The 26,671-nt window shown below is 47.3% G+C and overlaps 1 protein-coding gene across 8 annotated transcripts in view; it reads right to left on the minus strand.

Annotated features, from left to right (window-relative positions):
* Nucleotides 1-26,671, minus strand: part of NAV2 (neuron navigator 2) — a 724,028-nt gene that overhangs the window by 207,631 nt on the left and 489,726 nt on the right. For 6 of the 8 annotated variants that reach the window (XR_012381865.1, XM_073904859.1, XM_073904857.1 and 3 more), the window contains 3 exons: nucleotides 21,430-21,502; nucleotides 9,948-10,215; nucleotides 6,654-6,722 (listed from right to left, as the gene is read on the minus strand). Coding sequence is in view for 7 of the 8 variants with exons in the window: in XM_073904859.1 (XP_073760960.1) it covers nucleotides 6,654-6,722; nucleotides 9,948-10,215; nucleotides 21,430-21,502 (410 nt within the window). In the remaining variant the exon portion in view is untranslated. The remainder of the gene's footprint in view (nucleotides 1-6,653; nucleotides 6,723-9,947; nucleotides 10,216-21,429; nucleotides 21,503-26,671) is intronic. The other 2 variants (XM_073904858.1, XM_025878866.2) reach the window with 1 other exon arrangement.

A 26,671-nucleotide genomic window follows, 5' to 3' on the forward strand; every position in this document is an offset into this window, starting at 1 on the left:
ATGGGCTTTTTCCATACACATGACACTGGACCAGTATATTATAATCTCTCTAAGATTTATGTTCCATATCAGATAACTTTGGAATAATAATCAACTACCCAATAGGAGAGTTGTTCATTTGGAACAGGGCTTAATGTCTGGCCTATTCTAAGTACTCAGTGCATGTGAGTTCCCCTTCCCATCCTCTCTGCTGAGCATAAATTCATAAATGAATTCGGCATTGTAAAGGAAACAGGCTTTGGTACCAAAAAGAATCAAACAAATAATGAAGGAAATTGAGGATCTAGATCTAAGTATCAGAAGAGAGCGGACAAAAATCAACATATAAAAGTCTGAGATCTACATTTTCAAAGAGGCAAGCCAGGCTTTGGCAGACGGTGCTCATTTCCCTAAGAAATATTCCAGAAGAGAAACTGCTTCATCCAAGTACCTGTGACTGAGATCTTATACTTAGGGTACCTCTGAGCCATCTGTAGGCCCCAATCCCCGGAGTGAAACATTCCTGGTCTTGGATCAACTAAGACAGTTCTGGTTTCCCCATGGGTGGTCATCATCAGATTCTCTACACTGAGTCAGGACCTAGAGGTGCACCTTTGATGGGAGCGGCATAGCCTTCAAGTGGCTGCAGGGTTGTGCCAAGTTTCCTAGGACATTGAGAAGGAGTTCTTGAAGGCCTTGAAGGCAGCTGACATGAAAAAGAATGTGAGCCGGGGGCTTAGGGTCTGTGTTACTGTGAACTAGGGGATACTCTGTTTTTCTACTCTAACTCTGCTCCCAGCCTCCCTAACGAAGGCCTCACTGCTGGAGGGCAGGACAATGTCCAGATTCATACTGTGGCATACAAGGCCCTCTCTACTCTGGCCCTGCCTGCCTCTTTAGCCTTGTTTCCTCCCAGCCTGGACTTTCTCTTTTAAACCTCCTCTTCCCATGCAAATCTATGAGCACCAAAGAGTTCTACAGTGTGGAAGCATTTTAGGCGTCAAAAGCCACCCCAAAGTTCAAGCCAATTCATGTCACCTTCTACCCCCATCACTGTTACACCCTAGTTGGGACAGCTCCTTGAACTTGACCAAATGGAAAGACTGGGTGGAGACCAAGTAATTTCTTCCAAGTTTCAGAGGGTGTCTAGGACAACACAATGCTTTAAAACTTGGGTTTTGTTGTGAATGGGCTTGAATAGTTGCTTGCTCCAAAGCAAGGCCCCCACCATCCCTCTGAAATTTTCAGGAAAGTCCGCCTCATATACAAAGACCATGAATGAATGTGTGGTGGGTAGGAAGTAAGGAAAAAGGCTTGTTTGGGTCCACCCATGAGGGAACCAAAATATTCTTTGGGATAGGGAGTCAATCCTCCCGAATTAATTCAGAATGAATTATAAGATTTCAAATGTAGCATTTCAAAGACAAAGATGACCTTGAGGACCTAAGGTACATGAGCAATCGTGGAGAAGGCACTGGATTTTCTGCAAATTGAAAAAGAGTTTTCTATGGTCTGAATGATTATGTCCCCCACCCCAAATTCCTATGTGGAAATCTTAATGCCCAGTGTGATGGCATTAGGAGGTGGGGCCTTTGGGAGGTGATTAGGTCATTACACAGAACCCTCGTGAATGAGGTTAACACCCTTATAAAAGACGGTGCAGAATAGGTAGCCCCTTCCACCCTATGAGGACAGAGTGAGAAGTCAGCCATCTGCAACCTAGAAGGCAGTGCTCAGACTGCCTTCTAGAGGCAGAACCTGACTAGGCTGGCACCCCGATCGTGGATTTCCAGCTTTGAAAAATGTGAGCAATAAATTTCTGTTGTTTCAGTCACTGAGTCTGTGGTATTTCACTCTGGCGGCCCAAAAGACTGAGGCAGGGTTCTAGTTCAATCTCATCTAGATCTTAAGGGGCTGATTGATCCCAGATGACATCTAAATTACACATGTATTGATAAGAGAATACGCAAAGGTCAGAAGTAACTCAGAGAAGAAAAAATGATAATCTTGGAAGTTGGTGGGATGGCCAGGGAAGGTTCCAAATAGATGTGACCCCAGAGCAAGATGTGGCATGTGGAACGGAAATGCGAGTGGAGGGCGAGAGGGTAAGGAGTCATGGTGAGAGGCACATATCTCCTGCAGAGGAAGGAAGGGCTGGTGTGTGCTGGGGAGTGGGGACAGGCTGGGAGGAATCAAGGCTAGAGAAGCAGGCAGGGCCAGAGTAGAGAGGGCCTTGTATGCCACAGTATGAATCTGGACGTTGTCCTGCCCTCCAGCAATGAGGCATTTGTTAGGGAGGCTGGGAGCAGAGTTAGAGTGAAAAAGCAGAGTATCCCCTAGTTCACAGTAACACAGACCCTAAGCCCCCGGTTCACATTCTCAAGTTCATTATTGTTAACATCTTGTGCATCCCAAGAACTTCTATCAAGACCCAGCCTAGAAACAGTTGCTGCCTGCACATTAGCATCTGTCTCTGCAAAGAGCTGGGTCTTGCTCATGTGGAACAGCAGGGAAGTGGGGGGGAGGGGGGCATGTCAAGTCAACCCTCCACCATTTATGGTGCCAGAAAGTTCCAAGGACTCCTTTGCAAGAACAACTCTACTTCTCAGGTCATTCCATGTTCCAAACATAGTTACAAAATGACAGAGGACACAGATGGGTTCTCCCAAACACACACATGTTGCTTTTCAAAAAAAGAAAAAAAGACAAGTTTAAAGGAAGTGGTGTAAAAAAGAAGCAGGAGAGAAATCCTGCTGCTGTTGGAGCTACGGTCGATTTCTTCAACATGTGCAGAGCCAAGCAGGCAGGGTAGTAAACTGTCATTCCTAGCACGTACCCTGTGACTAGATCCCAGCTCCATGAGCTGGGTGCGCTGATGGGAAGAAAGCCGTTCTTCCCCGCAAAGCTACTTGAAACTTGCGGAGAAGGTGTGTGCACATGCTTGGGACCTCAGGTGGAAGGTGTTGTGATTGGAGATGTTTTTTTTTGCCAGAGGACATGCCATCTCATGTCCTCTGCTTTTCAGCTGCTGGACAAAGAGGACAGAAATATTAGCCCCACCACTTCCGCTCCGCAAGATGGTTGTGCAGGTCAGCTCTGTGGGCCGTTGCTAGAGGTGGCCTGGTGGCCCCAGCTGGCCCAGCTCAACCCCAAACACCAACATCACTGTACCTGCTACCTACGGTGCGCTCATTATGGACCAGACTGGAGAGGACTCTACTTGATCCACATAACACTCTGAATGTGGCAGTAAGGAAAAGGGCTCCTGGCGAATAAATGATTATCCCCGGCAACGTGGTGAGGGGGTGAAGAGGGGCTTTCACTAGGTTTGACTAACCGCACTCATAGTCACCGTGCTTCTGCGCATCTGCACATGGAATATGCCTACCAACCTGGGTACCGCCACGGTTGCCAAGGGACAATAGTTGTAGTCGAAGGCAGAAGTTCAAGGAAACCCTTCACTCCTGTGATAAAACCCCCTATAAGCCTCTTCCCCACATCCAGACTCAAGGGTGAGGCTTCCCACCCTGCTGGAGATCCCTGGTGCCTATCGAGATGTTGGACTATGGCCGGTGTTGCACCAATGTTTGTTCTTGAAGAAGATCTATTTCCAGAGCTCTGGGAGAGGTGCTTTACTCCGTCAGCAGGGGTAAGGCTATTTCTTTTGGCAGCTAACTTTACTGTTACATTTGGTGATGCCTGGATCAGCTAAAATGCTTATCAGAATTGTGCTCAAGGCTGAAGGTGGGAAAGGGAGGGGGCCAGGGAAGGCAAAGAAGAGTATTAGGCAAATAATGAAACAAACAAAAATGTATCCAAAAGAAACTCTAGGTGGGGGATGTGACCCTGAAAGAAAGCCATACCTTGGCTTTCTGTCAGCTTGGAAGCCCTGTACCCAGCACACCCTGGGGGAGGGGCAGACATGGCTTCACCCTTCAGTCCTTCCTCTCTTCCCACTGCCTCCTTCCATCATCCGGAACTGATAACAAATCATGCTCAGGATGGGCATGTGCCTCAAGCAGATATTTTCCCAGCAAGCGCCTGTTTGTTTTATCTTCTAGAACGGAGCACATCGTGGGAACAAACACTAGATTTCAGGTTCCCTCCAAGCTCACTCTCCTCCTTTCCTTTTGTCCGTGAAAGTATTTCAACCTACAGTGGAACTGGAGGATAGGAAATGGAGAATCTCATGCACATGCCCTCAGAAGAACGGCACGTAAGAGCGGAGAGGCTGATGGCCCGTCAATGTCTGATTTACGGAATATAGAAACTTATCTCCTGACCATGCACATCTGCCAAGAATCCCTCTCCATCCTCAAACCGATGAACTTACTGCTTGGACTCTGGCTGGACCCTCACCTGCCCCCTTGCACTCTGGTCCATCAATACAACACGCCCCAAACCTTCAATAGACTCACTTTTTTCTTGCTCTGGCGTGCATTTCCCGAATTACAATTCCTCTGCTATTCCCAAATAAACTCAATTTGAGTTTGGTAATTTGAGCTTACCTCAGTTTACCTCCTTATTTAGGTTGACACCTATGTGGGGACATCTGCACAATGCTCAAAAACTGGGGACCCCATTTGCCAAGGGCAGTCGGTGTCTGAGTTGGACCCTGTGTTATTTTTCAGGAAAAGCAGGCACTCTCTAGCGTGGTGTTGTGAACTGCATGTTTATGTCCTCCTTGCCCCCGCCCCAATTCATGTGTCATAACCCTAATCCCCAGATGATGGTATCTGGAAATGTGGCTTAGGCGAGAGACTTAGGTCATGAGGTTAAAGACCTCATAACGGGGGCGCCTGGGTGGCTCAGTCGTTAAGGGTCTGCCTTCGGCTCAGGTCATGGTCCCAGGGCCCTGGGATCGAGCCCCACATCGGGCTCCCTGCTCGGTGGGAAGCCTGCTTCTCCCTCTCCCACTCCCCCTGCTTGTGTTCCCTCTCTCGCTGTCTCTCTCTCTCTGTTTAAAAAAAAAAAAAAAAAAAAAAAAAAAAAGACCTCATAATGGGATTAGTGCCTTATAACAAGAGAGTGGATGGGGTTTGCGTCCTCTCTCACTGCTCTCCATGCGAGGACACAGCAAGAACACGGTCATCCAGAAACCAGGAACAGGGTCCTCATTAGAACCCGACTGAGCTGGCATCTTGACCTTGGACTTCCCAGACTCCAGAACTGTAAGGAAAACATTTCTGTTGTTTAAGTCACCCAGTTTATGGTGATTTATTCTAGCAGCCCAAACTGACAAGAGACACAGGATTATGAGAAGCACTGATGAATGTGGGTTCCCTCCCGTCCCCCAGAACCAAGTCTGGGTAATATCTGGACTTGTTCTGCAGAGAGGCAACTGCCCTGTGGCTTCTCCCCAACAGCCAGACAGATCCGAGTTGGGTCTCCCTATGTCTAACCTTTTAGAAAAGAAAAAGAAAGCTCTGGCGAGAAAAGACACCTAGAGCTTGACAGAGTGGGGCAGCAGGCTGACGTTCGGCATGTATTTGTCACATGAATACAGATACAAATGCAGTGTGGGCCTCCCTTTAGCTTTAAGTGAGAATTCAATGAAAAGTAAATGAAGCGATTCCACCTCAGCATTGGGTTCTGTTGGGATGCTACAAGGGGAGGCAAAAGACCAAGAGTAATGGTTGAAATCTTAGATTTTTAAAAGCAGCCTCGACAACCCCTTAAGTACCAGATTTCAAGGGGGGAGGAAGAGAAGAAGAGTGTAAGACAGTGGTTAAAGTGAGGGTTCTGGAGTTAGATCACCTGGGCTCAAATCCTGGATTTTTCCACTTTCTGTGTCACTTTGGGTAACTTACCTAACTTCCTCGATTTTAGTTTTCTCATTTGTAAAATGGGGATAATAACATGACCTGCTGCATGAAGACTGATGTGAGGATTAAATAAGAGAATGCATTCAAATTGGTGCATAACGAGCATTCAGTAAATGTTAGCTAAAAGAACAGTAGATCGCAAAGATGTGACCGCATTTTCCATACCCTGGGACGGGTCCTCATAGGAGGCAGTAGATGCCAGACTCTGTGTCAAGAGAACTAGTTAGTGAGCAAGGCTGGTTTTTATTTTTAGGCAACTGAGGCAATCCCTCCAAGGTACAAAAGAGCACCCGGAAACAAAAATGAGACATAGCTGCCTTGTTGCCTTGTCTCCTCCGACCAGTTGGATTCATTCATGCTTCAGGTCTTTATAATTCAAAAGAAAACCAATGCCACGTTAGTAATTTTAGCAACAACAGCAACAATAAAAAGCACCACACACACAAAGGAGATGCAGGTGAGGCGGGATCAGGGCCAGGCCACAGCAGGGAGCCAAACGCATCATAAAACCATGATAAAATCCACCAAGAAACTTACCTCTCCCTAAATCAGAAAGGATTTTGATGACCGAGCAATCAAAGCCCAGATCAATGAAATGCAGAAGCAGTATGGACATCTTCACCTCACATACACACTGACACACACATACACACTCCTTTTCAATGACCCCTCCCCCACCCAGACACTCTCAAAGCTCTCCAACATTGGGTCATCAGCCAAAGCATGTTTGGTTTTCTCAAACTGCAAACATGAAACGGGGAGAGGGACCAAAAGGAAACTTAGCCAGAGCAAAGGGATCAATGAGTTGGGTTGAAACCATGCTTTGCAGGACACAGAGAAAAATCTAACCTAGAAATCTTTTTCTGACCCAGAGTGAAGCGGATGATTTTGCTTTGAGATGAGTCCTTGGATGATGCACTGCATGACAGGAAAGAAAAAAAGTGCAAGAGATGAGTGAGGGGAGAGAAGATATGTTAGACATACACATCACTAACAGGAGTCTATGACAGTGGGGAGGCTCCTGGCTTGGTTGGTTCTAACAGAGGACTAAAACTTAGTGTTCGGGGCTTGCGCCAGCATTTGATACTGATGATCAAGGATCTAAACCATTACCCTTGTTACTCCGGTTACTAAAGACAAAATGTGGGATAGAAATACAATGGAACCAAGCCAGTGATGCCATTTTACTATTCTTAAATTTACAGCCAGAGTGTAAGCATGGGATATTAGATCCCTAGAACCTGAGAATAGGATTGTCCTTCAGAAGTAAAATTAGAAAGAATCAGTATATAATATGGGAAACTAGTCATCTGCCAAAGTAACCCAATCTGGGCCAGATAAAGAATGAGGGAGGACATACAGCAACTCCAAAGGCCAATCCATGTCACCACAGTACAGAGTCAGGAGGCCATGATGGTAGGAATCACTCTGGAATAAATGGATCTAAAAACCTGGCTTAAGTAAGTTTGACTCTTCTCTAGGTAAAGCACTTATTAATAGTAGGATATTTTTTCTTACTGGGAGATGATAGCTGTCCTGACTGGAACATCTGGTTCTCTTTAAGAAAACAAACGCCTACCATGGAAATGGGTGCCTTGAGCTAGCATAGCTTAGTGACACAAGCCCGGTGTTGCTCAACACATGTTCCTTGGAATCCTATATGCAGCGAGAAGCCCTACGAAATAAGTTCTGCGGCTAAGTTTGAGGAATGCTTTCTACGGCCTCTTCTGAAGACTCACAGTGCACACGTGTTCTTCTCTCAGGCTCCCTCATCTCAACAAATAGCACCATTTACCACTGCTCACGCCAGGAATCTAGGCTTTATCTGTGATGCTCTCCCTCACTGCAAGCCAGTCCATCTACTCACAGTCCTGTTGGCTCAACCTCGTGAAGTGGTCCATCAACAAGTCTGCTCCAGCCCTTGACTCAAGCCACAGTCATCTGGAGGACCACAAAAGCCTCTTACCTGGGGTCCTTCCTTCCATCTCTACACCTTCATAGTCTTATTATCCAGAAGGGGGCTAAGAAGGTTTTTTTTTTTAAACCATAAATCAAATCAAGTCTGTCTCCTGCTCAAGACCCCCCAGCAGCTTCCTGTTACCTATAAAATGAAATGCAAACTCTTCCCCCAGTTTAGCTAGCACACTGTGACTGGACCCCAGGGCCACAGTACTAGGCAACTCCAGGGACCACCAGTCATACTGTCTTCCATGTAGACAGAGGCTTTGCTTACAGGTACCTTACCATTTTCCAACTCCCCTCACCCACTGAACTCCAGCCACACCAGCCTTCTTTCTGGTCCTCCAATCTGCCAAGCTTACTCTTATACCACAGGGCCTTTGCACCAGCTGCATCCTCTGGCTGATCTATTCTACACCTAAACTTTGCGTGGCTTGCTCCAGGTCATTCCTATCTCTGCTCTGGTGTCACGTCCCCAGAGAGAATTTCCTATCAGTCCAACCTAAGTTATCAACCTAATCCTTCTGAATCCCATCATCTTACTGCAATACCAGTATGTGATAGTTCTCTTCCCTATTTGCCTGCCTCCTCCAGGAAAATACAAAGAGTGGGCACACTGGTGGTCTCATTCATCCGTGAACCCCAAGTGCCTAGAACAGTGCCTGGCACATGGAAGGCATTCAAACCCTAACTAAAGAAATGAATGCATTTTTGGCAGATTCAAGGATCTGAGTAGACCTGTAATAACAGTTCTAACAACTCAACCCAGATTATTTACCAACTTTTCCCCCTATGGAACCCTTCCCCTACAAGTTACCATCCAGGGAATAAGCACTCTGTAGAATACAGTGTGGGAAATGATATCCTGGTCATTCAATCACCTAGGGCCATCAGGGACCTCTGATTAGAGAATGCCTTGCACGCAGGTGTTTCTTCAGGTCAGGGTGCAGAGGCTTGCTGCCCAGCCGTCTGTTCCTCATTACTAGTCCAGGCATTTCTGCTAGCCTACAAATTTCCATAATGTCAGTTGGATATAATGAGATAATTAATTAGGGGATCTGGTTTACAGCACACCCATCACTGCTGGTTTGAACACCATCACAAATGGGAAGTAGCACTTCTCATGGGAAGGAAAAAGCTGTAACCATCTATAAGGCACCTGTTTTGTCTGGACTGTTTTGTGCTTTGTCCAACTACCATGGGCTTCTGAGGGTACGAACGTGTGCGAGAAGCCCTATGATTATTAACACTGGTGCTTTGGGGGACTGGAAAGGAAAAGCCATTACTCTTTAGCACATATTAAGTGAAATCAAGCAATCAATTTAATTAGTGACGTTTAGATGATTTGGTAACTAAAGGTTTACAGCTTCAAGCAACAATTATTGTGGACTTTTCTTTAGAATTTTAGTACGAGTCAAACGCTTTCTAGCTCCTAATCCCCTCCCTTTCCCTCCACCCATTAAAATGAATGTTCTTTAAGGCGACCTTCTGCAGAGTCCTTGAGGGATGCAACTATTCCCATTATAACACAGTAGATGGTAACTACCCTGGCGCTCTGCGTGCTTATCATTCCACGCCGAGAGCCCCACTGGCAGGCATCAGCCCCTCTGCGAGCGTCAGCAACACTGAAGCCCTAATCCTACAAAATGGAAGACCACGGCTGAGGCCGCTATCAACTCTCCAAGGCTAACAAAACCCAGTTCCTGGTCCTCTCACGGAAGGTGGTTGCTGCCTTCCTTGCCAAGCATTTCCTGTCTTTCTTCTGTGCTCCTGAAATTCCTCTTCTGGTGAAGCAGAGGCATCCACGGCAGAACTTTCGCCTCCACTAAGTAGAATGACTCAACGCATAGAACACCTAACGCCCAGCTTACAGGCAAAACACGGCAAAACCAGTCTGAAGTCTATTTTCGGGGCTGTTTAGTGCATAATAGGCCAGCGTCAAGGCAAGAGTAGCTAGTCAGCTCTGGCTGCCAGCCATTCTGACCTTTCAGAGCACACATCTCGCCAGGCACTGGAGGCAGCCCCGCTGCATCCATTTCAAGGCCATGCTAACCACCCCCACTACCAGTAGTCCTCAGCACTGCAGAGGCCCAAGCCAGAACACCCTGGACCTCGGCTACGGCTGGGCCCGGCGTGGAGGATGCCCCGTGAACCACAGAATTACCAGTCGGGAGGCGCCCCCACCTGGACTGCATTTCAGCTTGTGCTTTTGACTGCTGATGTGGCACCGGCTGCAGAGGCTGGCCCGGGGCTTGGGGGGCGGCGGGCACCTGTTGCTGAGGAGCGCCAGCCTGGCACTGGGAGGGGGCCGCGGCCGCCTGGGCCCCGGCGGGCGGCAGCGGCGGCGGCGGGGCAGACAGGTGCTGCCTCTGGGGCTGCTGTTGTTGCTGCTTGTAGCGGGAGAGGCTGAAGAAGAGGCCCAGGATGGCCTTGAGGTTGCCGTTCCGGATTTCTGCAAGACAGTAAGGAGATTCTTTTAGACAAGGAGCCCCAGCTTGGGGACCCGTTCTTGCTCTCGAGCTTCATCTCTCTAGGACCAGACGCAGTTCCTGAACACCTCCCTGCGACCACAGTCAGTGGATGGTGGGGCGTCGGCCACAGAGAAATTCGCGGCTTCTCCCCCACAGGGGTTAGAGCGGATACATGAGGCAAGCTGCAGCCAGATGTCTAGTGAGTGCCGGGAGGAAATTCTCAGCAAGGACGCGACCAAAAAAAGCCAGACTCCCGAGCAAGACCGTGCTTGTTCTCAGGCAAAGCAAGCAATCCGGGACAGAGGTGCACTCCGGGGCGGGGGCGGGGGGGGGGAACCTCACCGGTCTCCACTTGGCAGCCAAGTCCACGCTCTGTGCCTCCAGCCACTTTGTGCATATGCCAAGGGGCTCCTACCCAACTCCGAAATCCTCACTCTGCTCTACCCAACCATCCTTCCCTCAAACACGTGGCTCTGTGTCTCCCTTGTCTACTAAATCACTAATTGGGGATGGGTGTGGGGATCAGCTATAGGACTTGCTTTCATAAAGAACTCACACAAAAATTCTGTATTAAAAACAAAAAATGAGAACAGAGTGGAGGGTAAGAAAATTTTTATTCCTAACAGAATTTTTTAGATGTTAAAATGCACTTGCCTCAAGGCACGCATAAAAAACGGCCGAGAAGGAATAAAATATTTATTCACAGGCAGAGTCTATGGATCGAGGGTGTTGCTCCTTGGGGAATCCCTCCTTTTATGTTCTTTTAACACCAGATGCGATGGCCAGGGCCCGAACTGATCCTGAGGGTGAAGGAATAGGGCCAACCAGCTTGAGGGACAGGAAGAAGGAATCCTGGGGGCTCCCTCTGCCTTACTTCCACCTGAGGCTGAATTTCCTTCTCCCAGCTGGCTAGGGTTTAGGAGTAGGATGGAGGAAGGGGAGCATCTCCTGGGTGGGAAATGCACACGTCCTGGCTAGCCCCAGGTCGGGAAGAGACTTCGGATAGAGGAGCAAGAGTTTCCTCCAGGACCCATATACCGGGCAGAAGATATGAATGGGGTCCTTTCAGAAACAAGCCCCATTCCCTGCACGCCTGCCAGTGTCCTGGGCGTGATCTGACTAGGCCAGCCTGAATGACTGCCAGATCCTGAAGAAACGGAGATCACAACTGACATCACAAACGTGGGTTCCAGTCTGTACTCCGGCACGTGCTTGCTCGGCAACTCTGGGCAAGCCACTCGATCTCTCTGGGCCTCACTGGCAACATTGACACAGCTTCCCCATCATACAAGGTTATCCTGCAGATCCAGCAAGAGCCTATCTGTGAAAGCACACCGTGAACAGTGAAGGGCTTCCCTGGTCTTGCTTACAAATAACCACAGCCCCCAGACTCCTGTATGAGATTCCCATAAGGTCCAGGTTCATGCCTTAGAAATGGTTTTTACTGCAATCATCTTATGACTTATCATGCAAACCATGATGCTTCTGAGAGTGAAAGGGGTGAGCTTTTAATTAGGCCAGGGGGTCAGGTGTGAGCTAGGACCGGCCCAGACAAAGGAGGATGCTTATAAACCATCTTGGGCAATATGGGGAGCAGAGAAAGCCTCACAGAGCTGGCTGAGGCCCCCAGTTTCTGGAGGTAAGTCAGCTTTAACCCTTCAGCTCTGCTTCCTTCTCCAGCCTACGGAAACCAAAAAAGCAGCACACACCTCCCCTGTGGCTTGTTCCGCGTCTGCTTCTAAATGTTCTTACAAGCACATCAGGGTCACAGAATGGGAGGTTTGGATGGGAGGAGTCAGTTGCACGAAGTGACACGCCCGTAGTCACCCAGGTGGGCACTGGTGGGAGTTGGGGATAAAATCAAAAGCTGGCATGCAGGTTTGCACCTGTTAAGGAACTTGGGAAACCATTTTCCCCTCAAAATTGAAGTCACGGGAGGGAGAAAGTAGAGCTAATCATGGGGATTGGTGAAATCCATGTAAGATTTATTTTTAGTGTCTTTGATAGTTTTCAGGTTATACAGTTTATAAGAACAAGGACTACTATTAATTAGTATGTATCAGGTTAAGCTCTTGATGAGCATGATCTCATTCAATCCCTACAACCCGGGAAGTGAGTATATCAATGTCCCTCTTGTAAAGAAAAACAGCAGCTCAGGACAGTTTTATGACCTCTCCAAGGGAATACAAGACAGAGCTGGGATTTGGGATTTGAATCTAGGTTTTTCCATCTCAAAGCCCGGTCTCCCCACACTGCGTAACTTGGTTTCACTTGTCTACCCATCAGGTGTGGTAAATTTAAAAGCACAACCAGATAATGTTTTATTTATTAAGCTAGCTGGTGGGCATATAAGTAGTCTTTATTCTTCTGTAAGTATTCTATGATTATGGAATGTTTGGCACATTCCATAATACATTTTCTGGAACCACGTAAGAACAACAAAAAAGGGAGGAATTAAAAATTCAGCACACCCAGGGGTGGATGGGTTGTCCCCTGCAAAAGGCAGGCATGTCCACATTGGCACCTCCTGGCAGGCCAGCCCTGACTTGGGTGAGTGAGTCCCTTACTGTTCATAACTCAGCATCGGTCCCTAAAGCATCGTTTTCTCTGTCAAAGAACACAGTCTTCCCATACATATACTACTTCTTAGCAGGTAGTATTTTTAGTATAAAGATCACTGATTTTTTGAGCCAGAAAGACCTGGGTTTGAATCTCGACAGTTCATCATTTATAGACTGAATTTTCAGAAGACTCAACCTCTTGGGGCCTCCGGTTTCTTCTTTAAAATGGGCATATGCCAAACTGCACCTTTCCCACAGGCTTGTTATGAGAATTAAATGAATGTTGAATGAGAAAATGAGTGCAAAGCACCCAGGACACTGCCTGATTCTACTTCCCATTTTGGTTCAGAAAATATGGCCACTCTACCTACAGTCTCCTCAGAACTCACCACAGGGCTCTGCCCTTAAAGGAAGACTAAGAAGCTGTCCATTCTCCCTGCTCATCCCCCCCATTATGCCACAGTCACAGGCATCTAGAAGGATATTAATCAGGAGTGATCCCATATTAGACAAAAGTCAATGGTGAGCTTCTGATTTTGGGGTTTTTTTTGTTTGAGAGAGAGAGCATGTGTGCACATGCACATGCTGGGGCAGGGGAAGGCAGAGGGAGAGAGAGAGAATCTCAAGCAGACTCTCCACGCCCGGCACGGAGCCTGACACAGGGCTTGAACTCACGACCCTAAGATCACAACCTGAGCCAAAATCAAGAGTTGGGACACTAAACCACCCAAGTGCCCCCCGTTTCTTTTTTAAACAGCTTTACCCAAGTGTAATCTGTATCCAGAAAACTAAGCATATAGTGATTTTCAGTCAATTCAGTAAATTGTAATCTTAGACTATTTCCATCACCCTACATAGAGTCCTCATGCTCATCTGCAGTCAGTCCCCAAACCCATTTCCAGGCAATATGGAATCTGCTTTCTATTTCTACAAGGTGTGTCTCTTCTGGACATTTCCTGTAAGTGGAACCATGTAATATATAGTCTTTTGCATGTGGCTTCTTTCACGCAGCAGGTTTTTAGGGTGGCCCATGTTAGAGCATTTATCGTTAGTTTGTTTCTCCGTTTTGCTGAGTAATACCCCATTGTATGGATATACCACATCTTGTGTACCCGCTCCCCAGGTGGTGGACGTCTGGACTGTTTAATTTTCTTTGCAGAGCACAAAAACTGGAGAGTGGTAGATGCTCTGGTTGGGGTTGGAAGCCACACAATTTATGCCACGGGTGGTCTACAACAGACAGGACCCAAAATAGCTAAAACTGTATTCTTTCCACATTTCCAAGAAGCATGTGTCTGTGTTCCACGAGGCTTGGTAAGCGGGCGGCACCGACAGACTAACAACAAAATCAATCGGCCCACAAGAATGTTTCCTTATGACATTTCCCAAGGTTTGGAAAAACAGTATCATATCATTTTATGCCTGATCAACTATCCTTACTCTTGAGTTCTAGAAAAAGAAAAAAGAAAAAAGAAAAAAACAAAACAATGCAGACCTAGCTAGAATGAATACTACCTGGCTGGTATCTACACCTGCCTGAGAACCCTGACTGCATTTCTCTGCTTGTGGCCACGCCCATGCCCCATGAACAACCTACAGAGGCCATTTTTCAATTTCCATCAGAATTCAGTATTGCCTGGACTCTTAATTCCCTCGGGTTCTGACTGATTTCTTGGCTCCCACTGGCTGGTACGAATGTGCACCGATGCTGTACGGGACGCTGGGCATGAAGGATAGGAAAACCAGAGTTCTTTTCTTTCAGCAATACTTAAGAGAAACCTCAGGCCTGTTTTACAAAGGCATAAACACTGGAATAATCTAATACAAAGAAATTTGCTTTGTAAGGAAGAAGGGACCAGGAGCCTGCTCAGACCAGACCACGGAGTCAGAATTCCTATCGGGTTCCCTTAACCCACAGTGCTTGTCCGGCTCACCTGGAGGATTCAGGACTGTGGACTCTGTGGCATTGTTCCTCCAGATGAGCCATCTGCATAAACTACATTCACCACAGAACTTCCCACCCCATTCCCGCAGCCTGGGTCCTGCTCACCACGCCAGTCAATGGCTGGATCCACGGGGGAAGTGGGACAGATGAGGGAGTGGGAGAGCCTACAGGGCCCCCTCTGGAGAGTGACAGAATCAGGTCCACTCACTGCCAAACAGGTGATGTGGGTAGGAGGAAATGGAAATAATCCACCAGCTGCTTTTCTCCTAATGATCCAGAAAGACCTTCTGCTCTCTGGCTCAGAATAAAAGAGGAACAAGCTCAGCATCTAGGTTTCTGGCCAAACCAGGTCTGAGCTCATCAAGTCAGCAACCAACTTCACTCCAAAAGCATATACTCCTTCCTGGAGGCACCTGGAAGGATCTTCCTGTCTCTGTCCCCCCCCAATCCTCAAGGTTGATAAAGAGCTGGTCTTTGCTCCCATCATACTACCTAGGTCTTGTCTTCTGTCTAGATTTCCCACTGCCTTCCTTTTCTGTCTGGTGAATGCCTATTTATCCTGTCAAACCCCGCAGAAACACCACTGCCTTGGTCAAGCCCCCTGACTGCCCAAGGCAAAGCTAGTCACTGCCTCTCTTTGTCACCACTGTGTACATACCAGTAGCCCAGCTCTCTTAATAATGGAAACTAAAGCTAATTTTGTACGACTGATACTATGCCTGGTATACAGGACGTGCCCAGCAAATGTTTGCTGAACTAAATAGGCTATGCCTCACCCCCCAGACCTTCACTTCTCCATTACAGGAGGATGGGCTCAGGGCCAGGTGTTCTTGAAACTCCCAAGGATAAAAGCCATCCTTCCTCACAGGACAGGTTTACAGATGGTCATGACTGGTGGAGTGTGTGTTGGGGAGGGGTCTTGAAAATCACCCTGGTTAGGGTGAGGCCCAAGCTCCCATGACACCGGATGGGTCCAACTGTCTGGAACACAAGGAAGGCCTAGTCCAGGGGAAGTGTCCCAAACCAGGAGAGTCTCCATGGCGCTCCCCTGGGCCTGCAGCCTCTACCCTGGAACAAAGGCTCTCTGTGGTCCTCCATCAGGCAGGTTGGGGCAGGGCATGATCTGCTGCATTGTCTCAAGGACAGGTGCATACACCCTCCCGGGGTTCCAAACCCTGCTTTAGTCACTGGAAAAGGGCGGAGAAGTACCTATGGGGCTTTCCAACCGCTGATGTTTTTCATCATAGGAGGAGCCTCAGGGCACTCAATCGTCTTCAAAAGGAAAACAAAAAGCATTAAAACTACATTATTTCTTTAAACACAATGATGCTTTTCTAGTAATTATGCAGGTGGTTATGGGGAGTGGCAGAAAATACCAGGCCTCTGAAACAGATATGAGCAGCTTAGCCATGGCTGACCTTGTGGGCCTCCCTTTTCCAATGTGGGACTTAATATCTCTGGGCCTTGGTTTCCTCCTCTGTGTGATAGGGATAATATGAATACTGATCTCAAAGGGTTGGGGGGATTAAATAAGATACAAAACATGTACAGCACTTAGCTCAGTGACTGATACATGGGTTCTCCATAAATGGCTTCTATTTCTACAATTTAACAGTATGTCAAATGAGAGGTTTCTTGTAACCCTGAAATTGAATAAAGTGAATAAAGCCGATTTCAGGATAAAAGTCTCTAAGTATCTTTCCTCTGTAAGTTCAAGGAGTTGACAAAAGTTGGGGCCAGTCACCTTCCCACAAGACTGCACTTGTCCAGAATCCGTCCTACCATTGAACACCATCATCATCCCCCAATCTCAAAAGTCAAGGTGAGAAGATCTAGAGGACTCTTTCTGCCATCTTTCTGGGCCACTGTAATGGGATTTCCCATGAATTCCACATGAATGTCCTGGAAGATGCTCTCAAGAGCCTTAACAATGTTGAAAAGAGAGGCAAAGGCCAGGTTCTTAGAAGACCCTGCTCCAGAGGTGCACTCTCTCAAAGGTCATTCTTCAAAAAATGGTCCTCCAGTTTCTGACTGTGATGATGAAGCATGGTTACGTTGGCGAATGTGAAATCACTGACGGTCACAGAGCTGGGAAAACTGCTGCGAACCTCAGGTGCAGGTTAAACAAGTGTGGAGTGATGAGCCCCAGATTTGATGTATAACTCAAAGATTTAGAAAAATGGCAGAATAATCTGTTCCTGTCCACCAGTCTGGTTTCATTGTATGGACAAACTCAGCTGGCATCATGGACCATGAAGAAGCAAGGTGAAGATACACAGGAGGGAAAATCCTGGGATTTCTTTTCCAGGGATGGAATACACATGTACAAATAAAATAAAAAGAGCAAAAAAACAACAGAAAATCTAGATGAGAAACTGTCGCAGAGTGGGGGAGGGTGGTAATGTCTGATGATCACAGAGACTGGATGTTTCCTCCCCTCCACAAGGAAAAGAAGGTGAGGTCCTCGAGCTCCTTGAAGACAAAGGAGCAGAGGCGCCAAGAGAATCACTCCAAGTCGGGTGTGGGCATTCCAGTCCCTGGTTGGACATCCACTCAGTATGAACTTGGCAGATCTGCCTCTTGGCCACCTAAGTTGGCGGGGAAAGAGGTAGAGAGAAACTGTATGGCGGGGGCTTCCAGGTGACAGAAGGACTGTTCTACCTACTCCAAGGGGAAGATGGAGCCCACACATTCCTGCCAGTGCACAATGCAGGGATGAGGAGACTGAGGTCTACGGTCTCACTAGGACCACCTTATGTGGGGACTACGAAGGGCCTGAATTGGGGCGACTGGATATAAATGCTACCCACTGAGGGCAAGCCAGAATTGCCGGACAATCTCAGGAAAGACTACTAACGTCCTGGGAGCAGCATTGGAGAAAGTCCGTGGTCCGGAGGGCATGCAGAGACTGTCGCTTGGGGACAAAAATAATTACGGCTCCCCAAGAAGAGGGCAGCAACTTCACCAGCAGCAGAATTCTGCCTGCTCTATTGGCCCCAGTCCTAGAGGCTCAGGCAAAGGAAGGAGGGGAGGAGAGGAAGAAGTCATTAGGCCCCCATCTCTCTTCAATCTTCTTCCTTTTTTGTTCTTCTATTTTTTTAAATTTTTTTTTTTTTGAAAGAGAGAGTGTGCATGTGGGGTGGGGGCGTGGTAGAGGGGACAGGCAGAGAAATGCGGGGCCCAATCTCACAACTTTGTGATCATGACCTGAGCCAAAATAAGAGTTGGATGCTTAACTGACTGAGCCACCCAGCCTTCAGTCTTCTAAAGCCACTTGCTCTGGGGCATGTGGGTGAAAAAGAGCTTTGAGCAGAATTTGAAAGACAAGTTTAAAAAGAAACAAGACCAAAACTAAAAGAAAACCTATGGAATGGGAAAAGATCTTTGCAAATGTTTTATCAGATAAAGGATTGGTATCCAAAATCTATAAAGAATTGATCAAACTCAACACCCAAAAACCACAAAATCCAGTCAAGAAATGGACAGAAGACATGAACAGACACTTCTCCAAAGAAGACATCCAAATGGCCAACAGACTCTTGAAAAAAATGCTTAACATCACTCGGCCTCAGGGAAATACAAACCAAAACCACAGTGAGATACCACCTCACACCTGTCAGAATGGCTAAAATTAACAAGTCAGGAAACGACAGATGTTGGCGAGGATGCAGAGAAAGGGGAACCCTCTTACGTTGTTGGTGAGAATGCAAACTGGTACAGCCACTCTGGAAAACAGTATGGAGATTCCTCAAAGAGTTAAAAATAGAATGACCCTATGACCCAGCAATTGCATTACTAGGTATTTATTCAAAGGATACAAACATAGTGATTCGAAGGGGCACTTGCACCCCAATATTTAGGGCAGCAATGTCCACAGTAACCAAACTATGGAAAGAGCCCAGATGTCCATCAATAGATGAATGGATAAAGAAGATGTGGTGTGTGTGTGTGTGTGTGTGTGTGTGTGTGTATATATATCTCATATATATATATAATGGAATATTACTCAGCCACCAAAATAATGAAATCTTGCCATTTTAGTGATGTAGATGGAACTAGAGGGTATTATGCTAAGTGAAAAAGTCAGAGAAAGACAAATACCATATGATTTCACTCATGTGGAATTTAAGAAACAAAACAAATGAACATAGGGGAAGGGAAGGAAAGACAAAATAAAATAAAAACAGAGAGGGAGGCAAACCATAAGAGACTCTTAACTCTAGGAAACAAACAGGGTTGTTGGAGGGGAGGTCGGTGGGGAGGATGGGGTAACTGGGTGATGGGCATTAAGGAGGGCACGTGATGGAATGAGCACTGGGTGTTACAGGCAACTGATGAATCACTAAATTCTACCCCTGAAACTAATAATACACTATATGTTAATTGAATTTAAATTAAAAAAAAAAAACAAGACCATCATAAGCGTTAACATAAAACTGTTCTAATAATGGACCATGACTGACAAGTTATGTATTCTGGCCAAGATATCAGGAAGTGAGTCTCGACTCAGCCGGAAAAATGGGGATGGGAGGGTTCAACATCACACAGTTGGAGGCAGTTACTGAAACCACCATGAAGCCACTTCACAGGTGTGCCCCAGTGACAGATACGTCAACACACTGGTTCAGCGGGCTCTTCTATGCTCAGAGACCCCCAAGGACCATATCCTAACACAGACAAGGCTGGAGCTGAGTGTCTGCACGATAGGCCTCTGTGGGCTACACGACATCTTCTGAGATGGTGTTCTGGACAACGAAGTTCTAAATCCTTCCTGGTTTCTTCACCTGTAGGTGACATGCCTTGATTTTATCCATCTGCTGTCCCAAAAGACACCACGAACACATGCTGTGAAATCACACAGACCTGGGTTCAGCTCTGGCTCTGCCACTCACTAGCTACAGGCTTTGAGGATGTCACTCGTAACCTCTTTAAGCCAAGCTTTTGTCATCTGTAAATTCAGGCTATTATAAATTCCCACTTCAGTTGTGAATGCTGGAGCTGCTTCACATAAAAGCCCTTTTACTTATTTATTCAACAAGTATTTACTGAATAATCTATGCCTTAAGGTATAAAGAGGATGGGGTAGGTGCAGGGGGACAAATGAGGCAGAAGGCAGGACAATGCGTAGACGGCAGAGTGGCCAGGTATCACCTCCAGGCCACATGGGATGAAGCTGAGCTACATAAAGTCCACATCCCCTAGAGCCCTTTCTGCTGAGCAGGACTCTGTGCAAGTCCCTGCTGATGCTCTGTTGGTGAGCACAGGCCTGGGGCCCAGCTACTTCCAGAAACCACGAGGAGCCTGTCCCTGCCACCCACCAGCCAGCACAACTGACGCTCTACCAGAAGAAAATGATGTTCCTTGGAATGGGAATTTGCATCTCCCCACCTATCCTTGGAAACCCCACACCAACCCCCACCACGCCCCAGCTAGGTGCGTTCCTTACGTCATTCAGCCCAGATCTCATCCCCATGGAGGAGGGCCCATCCCCCAGGGCAAAGAGATCCTCCAAGGACCCCCCTCTCAGAGCAGGGGTTAGGGCTGACCAGCTGACAGCAGCCATGGAGACCTCCCGAAGCAGTGTGTCCACCCCTCGGACAGGCCCAGCAGGTGAGAGGTCGAGTTCAGACATGGCACGACACGACACACCCATGAGGCATCAACAGTAGCCACCTGCCCCAATACTGTTCACACAGCCAGGAAAACCAAGCTCTCACCGCGTAGCAGGGCAAAGGCAAGGAACAGGCCCCCAGCGGACCACATGTGCAAACTTACCTGTTCCACTGGGCTGTTACCTTCCTCACTGTCCCCCCTCCTCCCGACCCTGACCACCGGAGTCGTTGCTAATAGGCATCTTTTCAACAAGCAACCTTGCGCAGGAAAGGTGGTGTCATCTGAGGCCCAAACTGCTTTACCTGTTCTGGGAAAACTGGAGGCAGGTGCAGCCTAATGAGTCTGGGAGGCTGCCGGGGTCTGTGGCAGCTTCTGAGCTGGTATTTACAAACAGGAGAGAGCGCAAAAGATTCCAGGGCGAGACGTTGCCTGAGGCGGCTGAGGATTCGGACTAGCCGTCTCCAGACCAATACTTAATTGAATAGCAAACCACCAGCACATGCTAATGTGCTAATTAGCCACCCAATTGGAGTTAATTAAAAACTAATCAGGATGTCAAAATGTAGCCTCTCATTAATATATCACGTGTTTTCTTGTTTCTTTTTTTGAGCTAGGAAAAGTGTTGCTTCTTCTAAGAAAAGTAAGAGATAAGGATTCGGCATTTTTCCCTGGGAACGGTACAATTTAAATATGTGCTGTGGCTAAGTGTTCTCTCTCCCACAGATAAGGCCCGGCTTGATGATTAACTGAAGTGCTAGCTGGGTGAATCAAATCAGCGTTGTTTGATTAAGCCCTCCTCCAGAGAAGCAGCCCCATCTCCGGCACTCCCTCCTCGGTGTCTAGCAGACATTGGCCGGCATGGTTGAATCTACATTCCTGGAGTGACTTTTTAGGTGTCAAAAAGTTGGCATCCTCAAGTCTACACAGGCCTTGAGCTGCCTCAAAACCGGGAGGAAAACAAAGCCAGAAGCGCGCACCCAGCACCCTGGGCTTAACTGTATTAAAGTCAACAGTAGGTAACAGGTGGGCATTTCTAACGAAGAAAAGGCAGCTTCATGACAAGGGCTCTGACTCACCTTCTGCAGACAGTCCCTGGATGTTTATTCCCTTCGCTGCCAGGAAATTCAAGCAGGCATCTATGTTTTCAATCTAGGGGGAAAAAAAAAAACAACGACATACACTCAATCAATTTTCAGCCTTCTCCAGAGCCATCTTTTATCAGGAACAAAGGGTGATGTCAGAGAGAGGGTTCACTGTGCATTTCTTAAGGTTCGCAACGAGGAGAACGACGTGCAAGCAGCAGATGGATGGATGGATGGATGAGTGCAGGTCAGGACTCTTTGTCTGTACTTGCACAAGAACAAGTTACCTAATATCCCAACCACACAGTTCCAGAAGTCGAGGCCCTGGCTTGCTCATGGCTGCCAAAAATAACTAGAGTGGAATGAGAGAGCCTATGTGCAGCACTGTCACTAGAGCTACCCTGAAAATTTGAGCAGCTGGGCACGAAGGGGACAGTAGACCCACCCGTCCACCAGCAGCTGGGAGAGATTTCCAGCACCAAGGGGGCACGCCGTCCAATGTGAAAACAGTGAATGGGAGTTTCAGCGGGGCCCTGGGCCGAGCTTACTCACAAAAGTCTCAGGATGGCAGGCATTGCCGATGATGAGGGAGGGCTGCAACCTCAGTGAGCCCCTCTGTCCTTTGTGTTCTCTGTGACAAGAAGGAACCCACCTGCCAGAGTCTGGGAGGCCTCCCAGGCTTGCCAGGCTGATGCCACGGCCAAGGGCAAGCAAACATCCAGCCCTCAGGAAAGAACAATTAGGTCATTCCCAAAGGTCTGATTTGACTTCACTTGTCAGGGCTAATGATTTTTTGGTCTACAGGAAAATGTTCAGGCTCAATTAATGTCAATGGTGACCATAAATAAAAGAAACTGCTTTTGACTTGGCACAAGGATCTTTGAATTTCACACAGTTTGCATTTCACAGTGGAAGACCTCCCCCCCACCCCACCCCACCCCCGACTTCCTACGCTCCTATGCTCCGTCAGCATTCTTATACATTCAAACGGGTGTTTAACCCATAGGGTTTATCTTGAATAAATGACTGTTTTTCACAGTGTCCATGTGACCGTTCTCCACCCCCCCACCCCAAGCGATCTTTCTGAAGGCGACTTCATAGCCACGGAGTGAGGCATCTACAGTGTAAGAGCTCTAATTTGAGTAGAGTCTGGCTCCAAGGCAGTCTTCCTGAAATGCATGTCCTTCTTCCCCCATGTCTGGCATTTTCCTTCTCTGTTCTCAGTCTTCAGACCTTCCAAACACGAATTTAAGCTACGGGGGCAGCTGAATAAAACTGTACTGGTTTTCAGACTCCACTCCACCCTGAGCCTGAGGCTGTTCCTTCCTTGCACTTTTTAGCATGGGTTCCCATCTCTCTCCCAGCCTCCAGTTCACCCTCAAAGATCCTCGTCTGGGAGACTTTTTTTTTTTTTTCCATCTCTAGGAAAAGGGGCAAAATGCAATTTCCTGCAAACTAAATAAATGCTGATGTTATGGGTTATGCCTGCCACCATTGCAGAAGATCATTTCTTATAAAAGGGGAGGAAAAGAGAGATTGCTTTTAACTCTTCCTTCTTTCCAAGCCAGGACTGACGATGACAAGCAGGTGCCACCATCATGGAGGGCGGGGGCGGGCAGCGGTGAGACAGAAGGAAGAGAATGGCGGGGAGGGGCCCTGTGGAAGGTGTTTTGAAGCAATCTGCTTACATTTTAAGTAATCAAAATTAGATCTCTAACTGCTATTTCCCCCTGTTACAAAACCCTGCTTTTGAGAAAAAGTTTGAGTCCTTATTTCCGCAACTGTACACAATGATAATGTACCAAAACCACACAAAAGGATCTGCTGCCCCCACGGAGAGGCACTAATATTTAAATCATGACAAAATTATAAAATTCTTCGACCCCTTTTTCCTTTGAAAAGTCCTATCCTGCTTTTTCAGTGTATCTTGCACATGGCTGATAAGTGAGGTTTTGGCAATTATGGCCCCGTGAGAATTGAGATAAAGAAAAAGCCAACCGCCAGGAATCTGTTAATGTAAAATCAGAAATAGCACACTTGGTATCTACCCTGGCAAGCATCATGGAGGTGTGCTGACGTGGGTAGGTTAAGTTTTTTCAACAACAGAGCAGTAGCGTAGCATTGATTAAAAAAAAAAAAAAAAAAAAGACACCCACCAACATAATCAAGAAAAGCACTGCTTGTTGTACTACAACATTGTAATTCTATAGCTATTTCCTTCCAAGGAGCATAAAACACATTTACCTGGCACACTCATGGAGCATTCAATGTATACAGTATCATTTAAAGTACATGGGAATTTCTTCCTGCAAGGCTAGCCCTTGGTTCATTTCAATTCAGCCATCTACTGGGCTTTGTTTTAACGTTAAATTCTACTAAAGGAATGAATAATTATAAATAGGTTACCTGGATGACTTCTTCCTCCTGTTGCTTTATTTTTTTAATCTTTTTTTTTTTTTGACAGAGAGAGACACAGCGAGAGAGGGAACACAAGCAGGGGGAGTGGGAGAGGGAGAAGCAGGCTTCCTGCGGAGCAGGGAGCCCCATGCGGGGCTCGATCCCAGGGTCCTGGGATCATGACCTGAGCCGAAGGGGAGCCACCCAGGTGCCCCTCCTGTTGCTTTTTAAAATCCCTATCATTCTTTCAAAGAATTTCAAGATCAGTTCTCCACAGGGCAGGGACAGTGCAGGAGAAGGGGTAATAATGTTGCCACCCCCAAGGGACATCTGGCAACACTCTGTGTTCTCACAATGTGGGGGATGCCACCAAAATCTAGTGGGTAGAGGCCAAGGATGCTGCTGAACATCCTACAGTGCATATAACGTTGAAAAATCCCACCCAAAGGGTCAATAGTACCAAGCCTGAGAAACCTGTGATTCTTTTTATCAATCAGTATAATTGTGTAGATGCCTGCTGTGTTGCATACACTGTGCTGGATTCTTCTGACCATGTTGGAGCAGAGTCCTCCACCCTGTGCAGGAGCCCACACTTCCATAACACTTCTCTTTTGGGTCCACACACCCCAACTCCCAGCCATGTCAGGGAGAATCAGAGCACACAGGACAAAGGAAACATCGGGACCTTCCTTCGTTAGGTGGAGAGAGAAGGCCTAGGGGCACCAAGAATGCTTTCTCCTAAAGAGGAGATAAAGCAGGGAGCAGTATCTGGATGGTTGGGTTGCACTCCCGGAGTATGTTAAAACTAAAAATAAGAACTTGGGTCATCATTTAAAAGACAATTCATAAGCCCATCAAGCGCCTTGAATTTTGTTCCCTCTACTATGATTTCTCTGCTTAAAGGAGTTCAAAAAACATTCCTCAAGCCTCAAATCCACTCTTTAATAATGTTCCGTTAAGGTTAAAAATCACTCCTGACACGGCTGCTGAGACCCACGCTCTTTTCATCTGCACCCCGGGAAGAGAGCAGGGCTGGGAAGCAGAATAGGGTCAGATGTGGATTCCAACCTCCTGGCTTCACTTGGAATGAGATCAGAAGGGGAGAAAGTTTCTTTGATCCAGCCTCTCTTGTGACTGAAATTCACCTTAAGGTTTTCTTCCAAGTACCATACAGGTAAACAACCAGTCCATCCCCCTGCACTGCTGAAACTGCAAACTGCCACCACACTGGGTGAGGGGACTGGCCCGGGCACTCATTATAGCACAAGGATGTCCTCGTGCCCGTTGTTAATGAGCCCTGTGGCTCATGTGCTATCCAGACACAGTGCAAGAGGCGGATCTGATTAAAGCTGGGAATGCAGAGTGATGGGAAAGGCAAAGTATGTAAATACGACCAAAGTCGTTCATTAACACATAGCAGCCAATATAAACTACTTTCCAAAATTAGCTGGCAAAAATCTGTGCAAAGCCTGACATTCCAGTGTTGCCGAGGGGGGCGGGAGCCGCACTTCGCGCCAGGGGAGAAGGCAGTTGGAGTTGTTGCTGCCATAGGAATGGGTCTGAGAGCTCTGGGAAGGAGTTCCTGGAGTTTTAGCTGGGCTGGAGGTAGAAAGCCCAGAAGTGGGACCAGAACGTGGGTTGGAGACCCTGGGAGCAGGACGGGGCTGGCTGCAGGTGTGCATGGAGTCAGGGGACAAACGAAGACCAAGACGCACTTGTGCAGCCTTCCCTTTGTTTGGGGCCATCCACCATGTGCCATCCGTGATGATCCAGGAGAGAAAGGCTACAGTGGAGGCTCCCTCCCAGTCTCAGCCGGGAACTCCATCACAAAGTTGGATAGTTGCCTCAACAATCTCTGAACGTGAGACTTGCAGGGCAACTTCTGCGGACTGTGTATGTTGTAGTCTTTGCTTCCTGAGTCCAAGAGCACATCTCCACTCAGGATAACCAGGGAGCAAGGAAAATCAAAACAAATGCCAAACAACTGGAAAGAGAAGGGGGAGGGATGGGAGGCAAATGGAAAACTTCACATTTCAACCATGATTAAGGCTGGACTGGGTCTCATGATAAAGTAAAATATGCAAACCTCGGAAGAACGCTGTATATCTCCTCTGTAGCTTAGAGACTGATCAAATACCATCTGTTGTGGCAGTTGTCATGGCAGCATTTTTCTCTGAATACCAGGGTAGCTGAGTGCAAAGCGCATGAAAATGATTAATGCAAATGAAGACCATCTCTCTGGGCACTACCTGGCCCAAGGGGAAGATGGGGCTCCGGGCATGCAGGTAAACGGGGCACTAGTTTTCATGAGTTAAGAGTTTCTGACTGGGCCCCTTGGAGATCTCCATCCTGGGAGGAGAGGCAAACAGCTGCTGCATTAAAGTCAGGCATGCTTACAGCCATTTTTTAAAAGTCATGAAATACCCAGAGCCTAGGGAATGGTAGACCCGGACCCCAGACAAGGCTGAGTAAGAACTTGCAAGTTCTGGGCACTTTAAAAGCACAGTGCAGCTTCTCCAGGAGCCTCATACATCAGCTCAAACAACTTCCTTCCAGAAGTGTGAACCTCACACCTGATGCTGCTACTTGTCAACAAAAATAATCATTCATCCATTCATTATCCATTCCTTGACCCCTATCTACTGAACACCTAATTGGGTATACAGTGGTGAATAATCCCTGACCTCACAGAAGGGGACAGTTTAGCATAGAGAACTGGGCATTAAGTCAATAATGCACAAGTAAGTACAGACAACATCTGTCATGTACTAGAAGACCTCATCGAGCCAGAGGATTGGAGAGGGGGGTTGGATAAAAAAAAAAAAAAATTTAAGAAAAG

This window comes from Callorhinus ursinus, unplaced genomic scaffold, assembly GCF_003265705.2.
Source record: "Callorhinus ursinus isolate GAN/ISIS: 27379988/994484 unplaced genomic scaffold, GSC_fseal_2.0 scaffold21, whole genome shotgun sequence".
NCBI classification, from domain to species: Eukaryota; Metazoa; Chordata; class Mammalia; order Carnivora; family Otariidae; genus Callorhinus; species Callorhinus ursinus.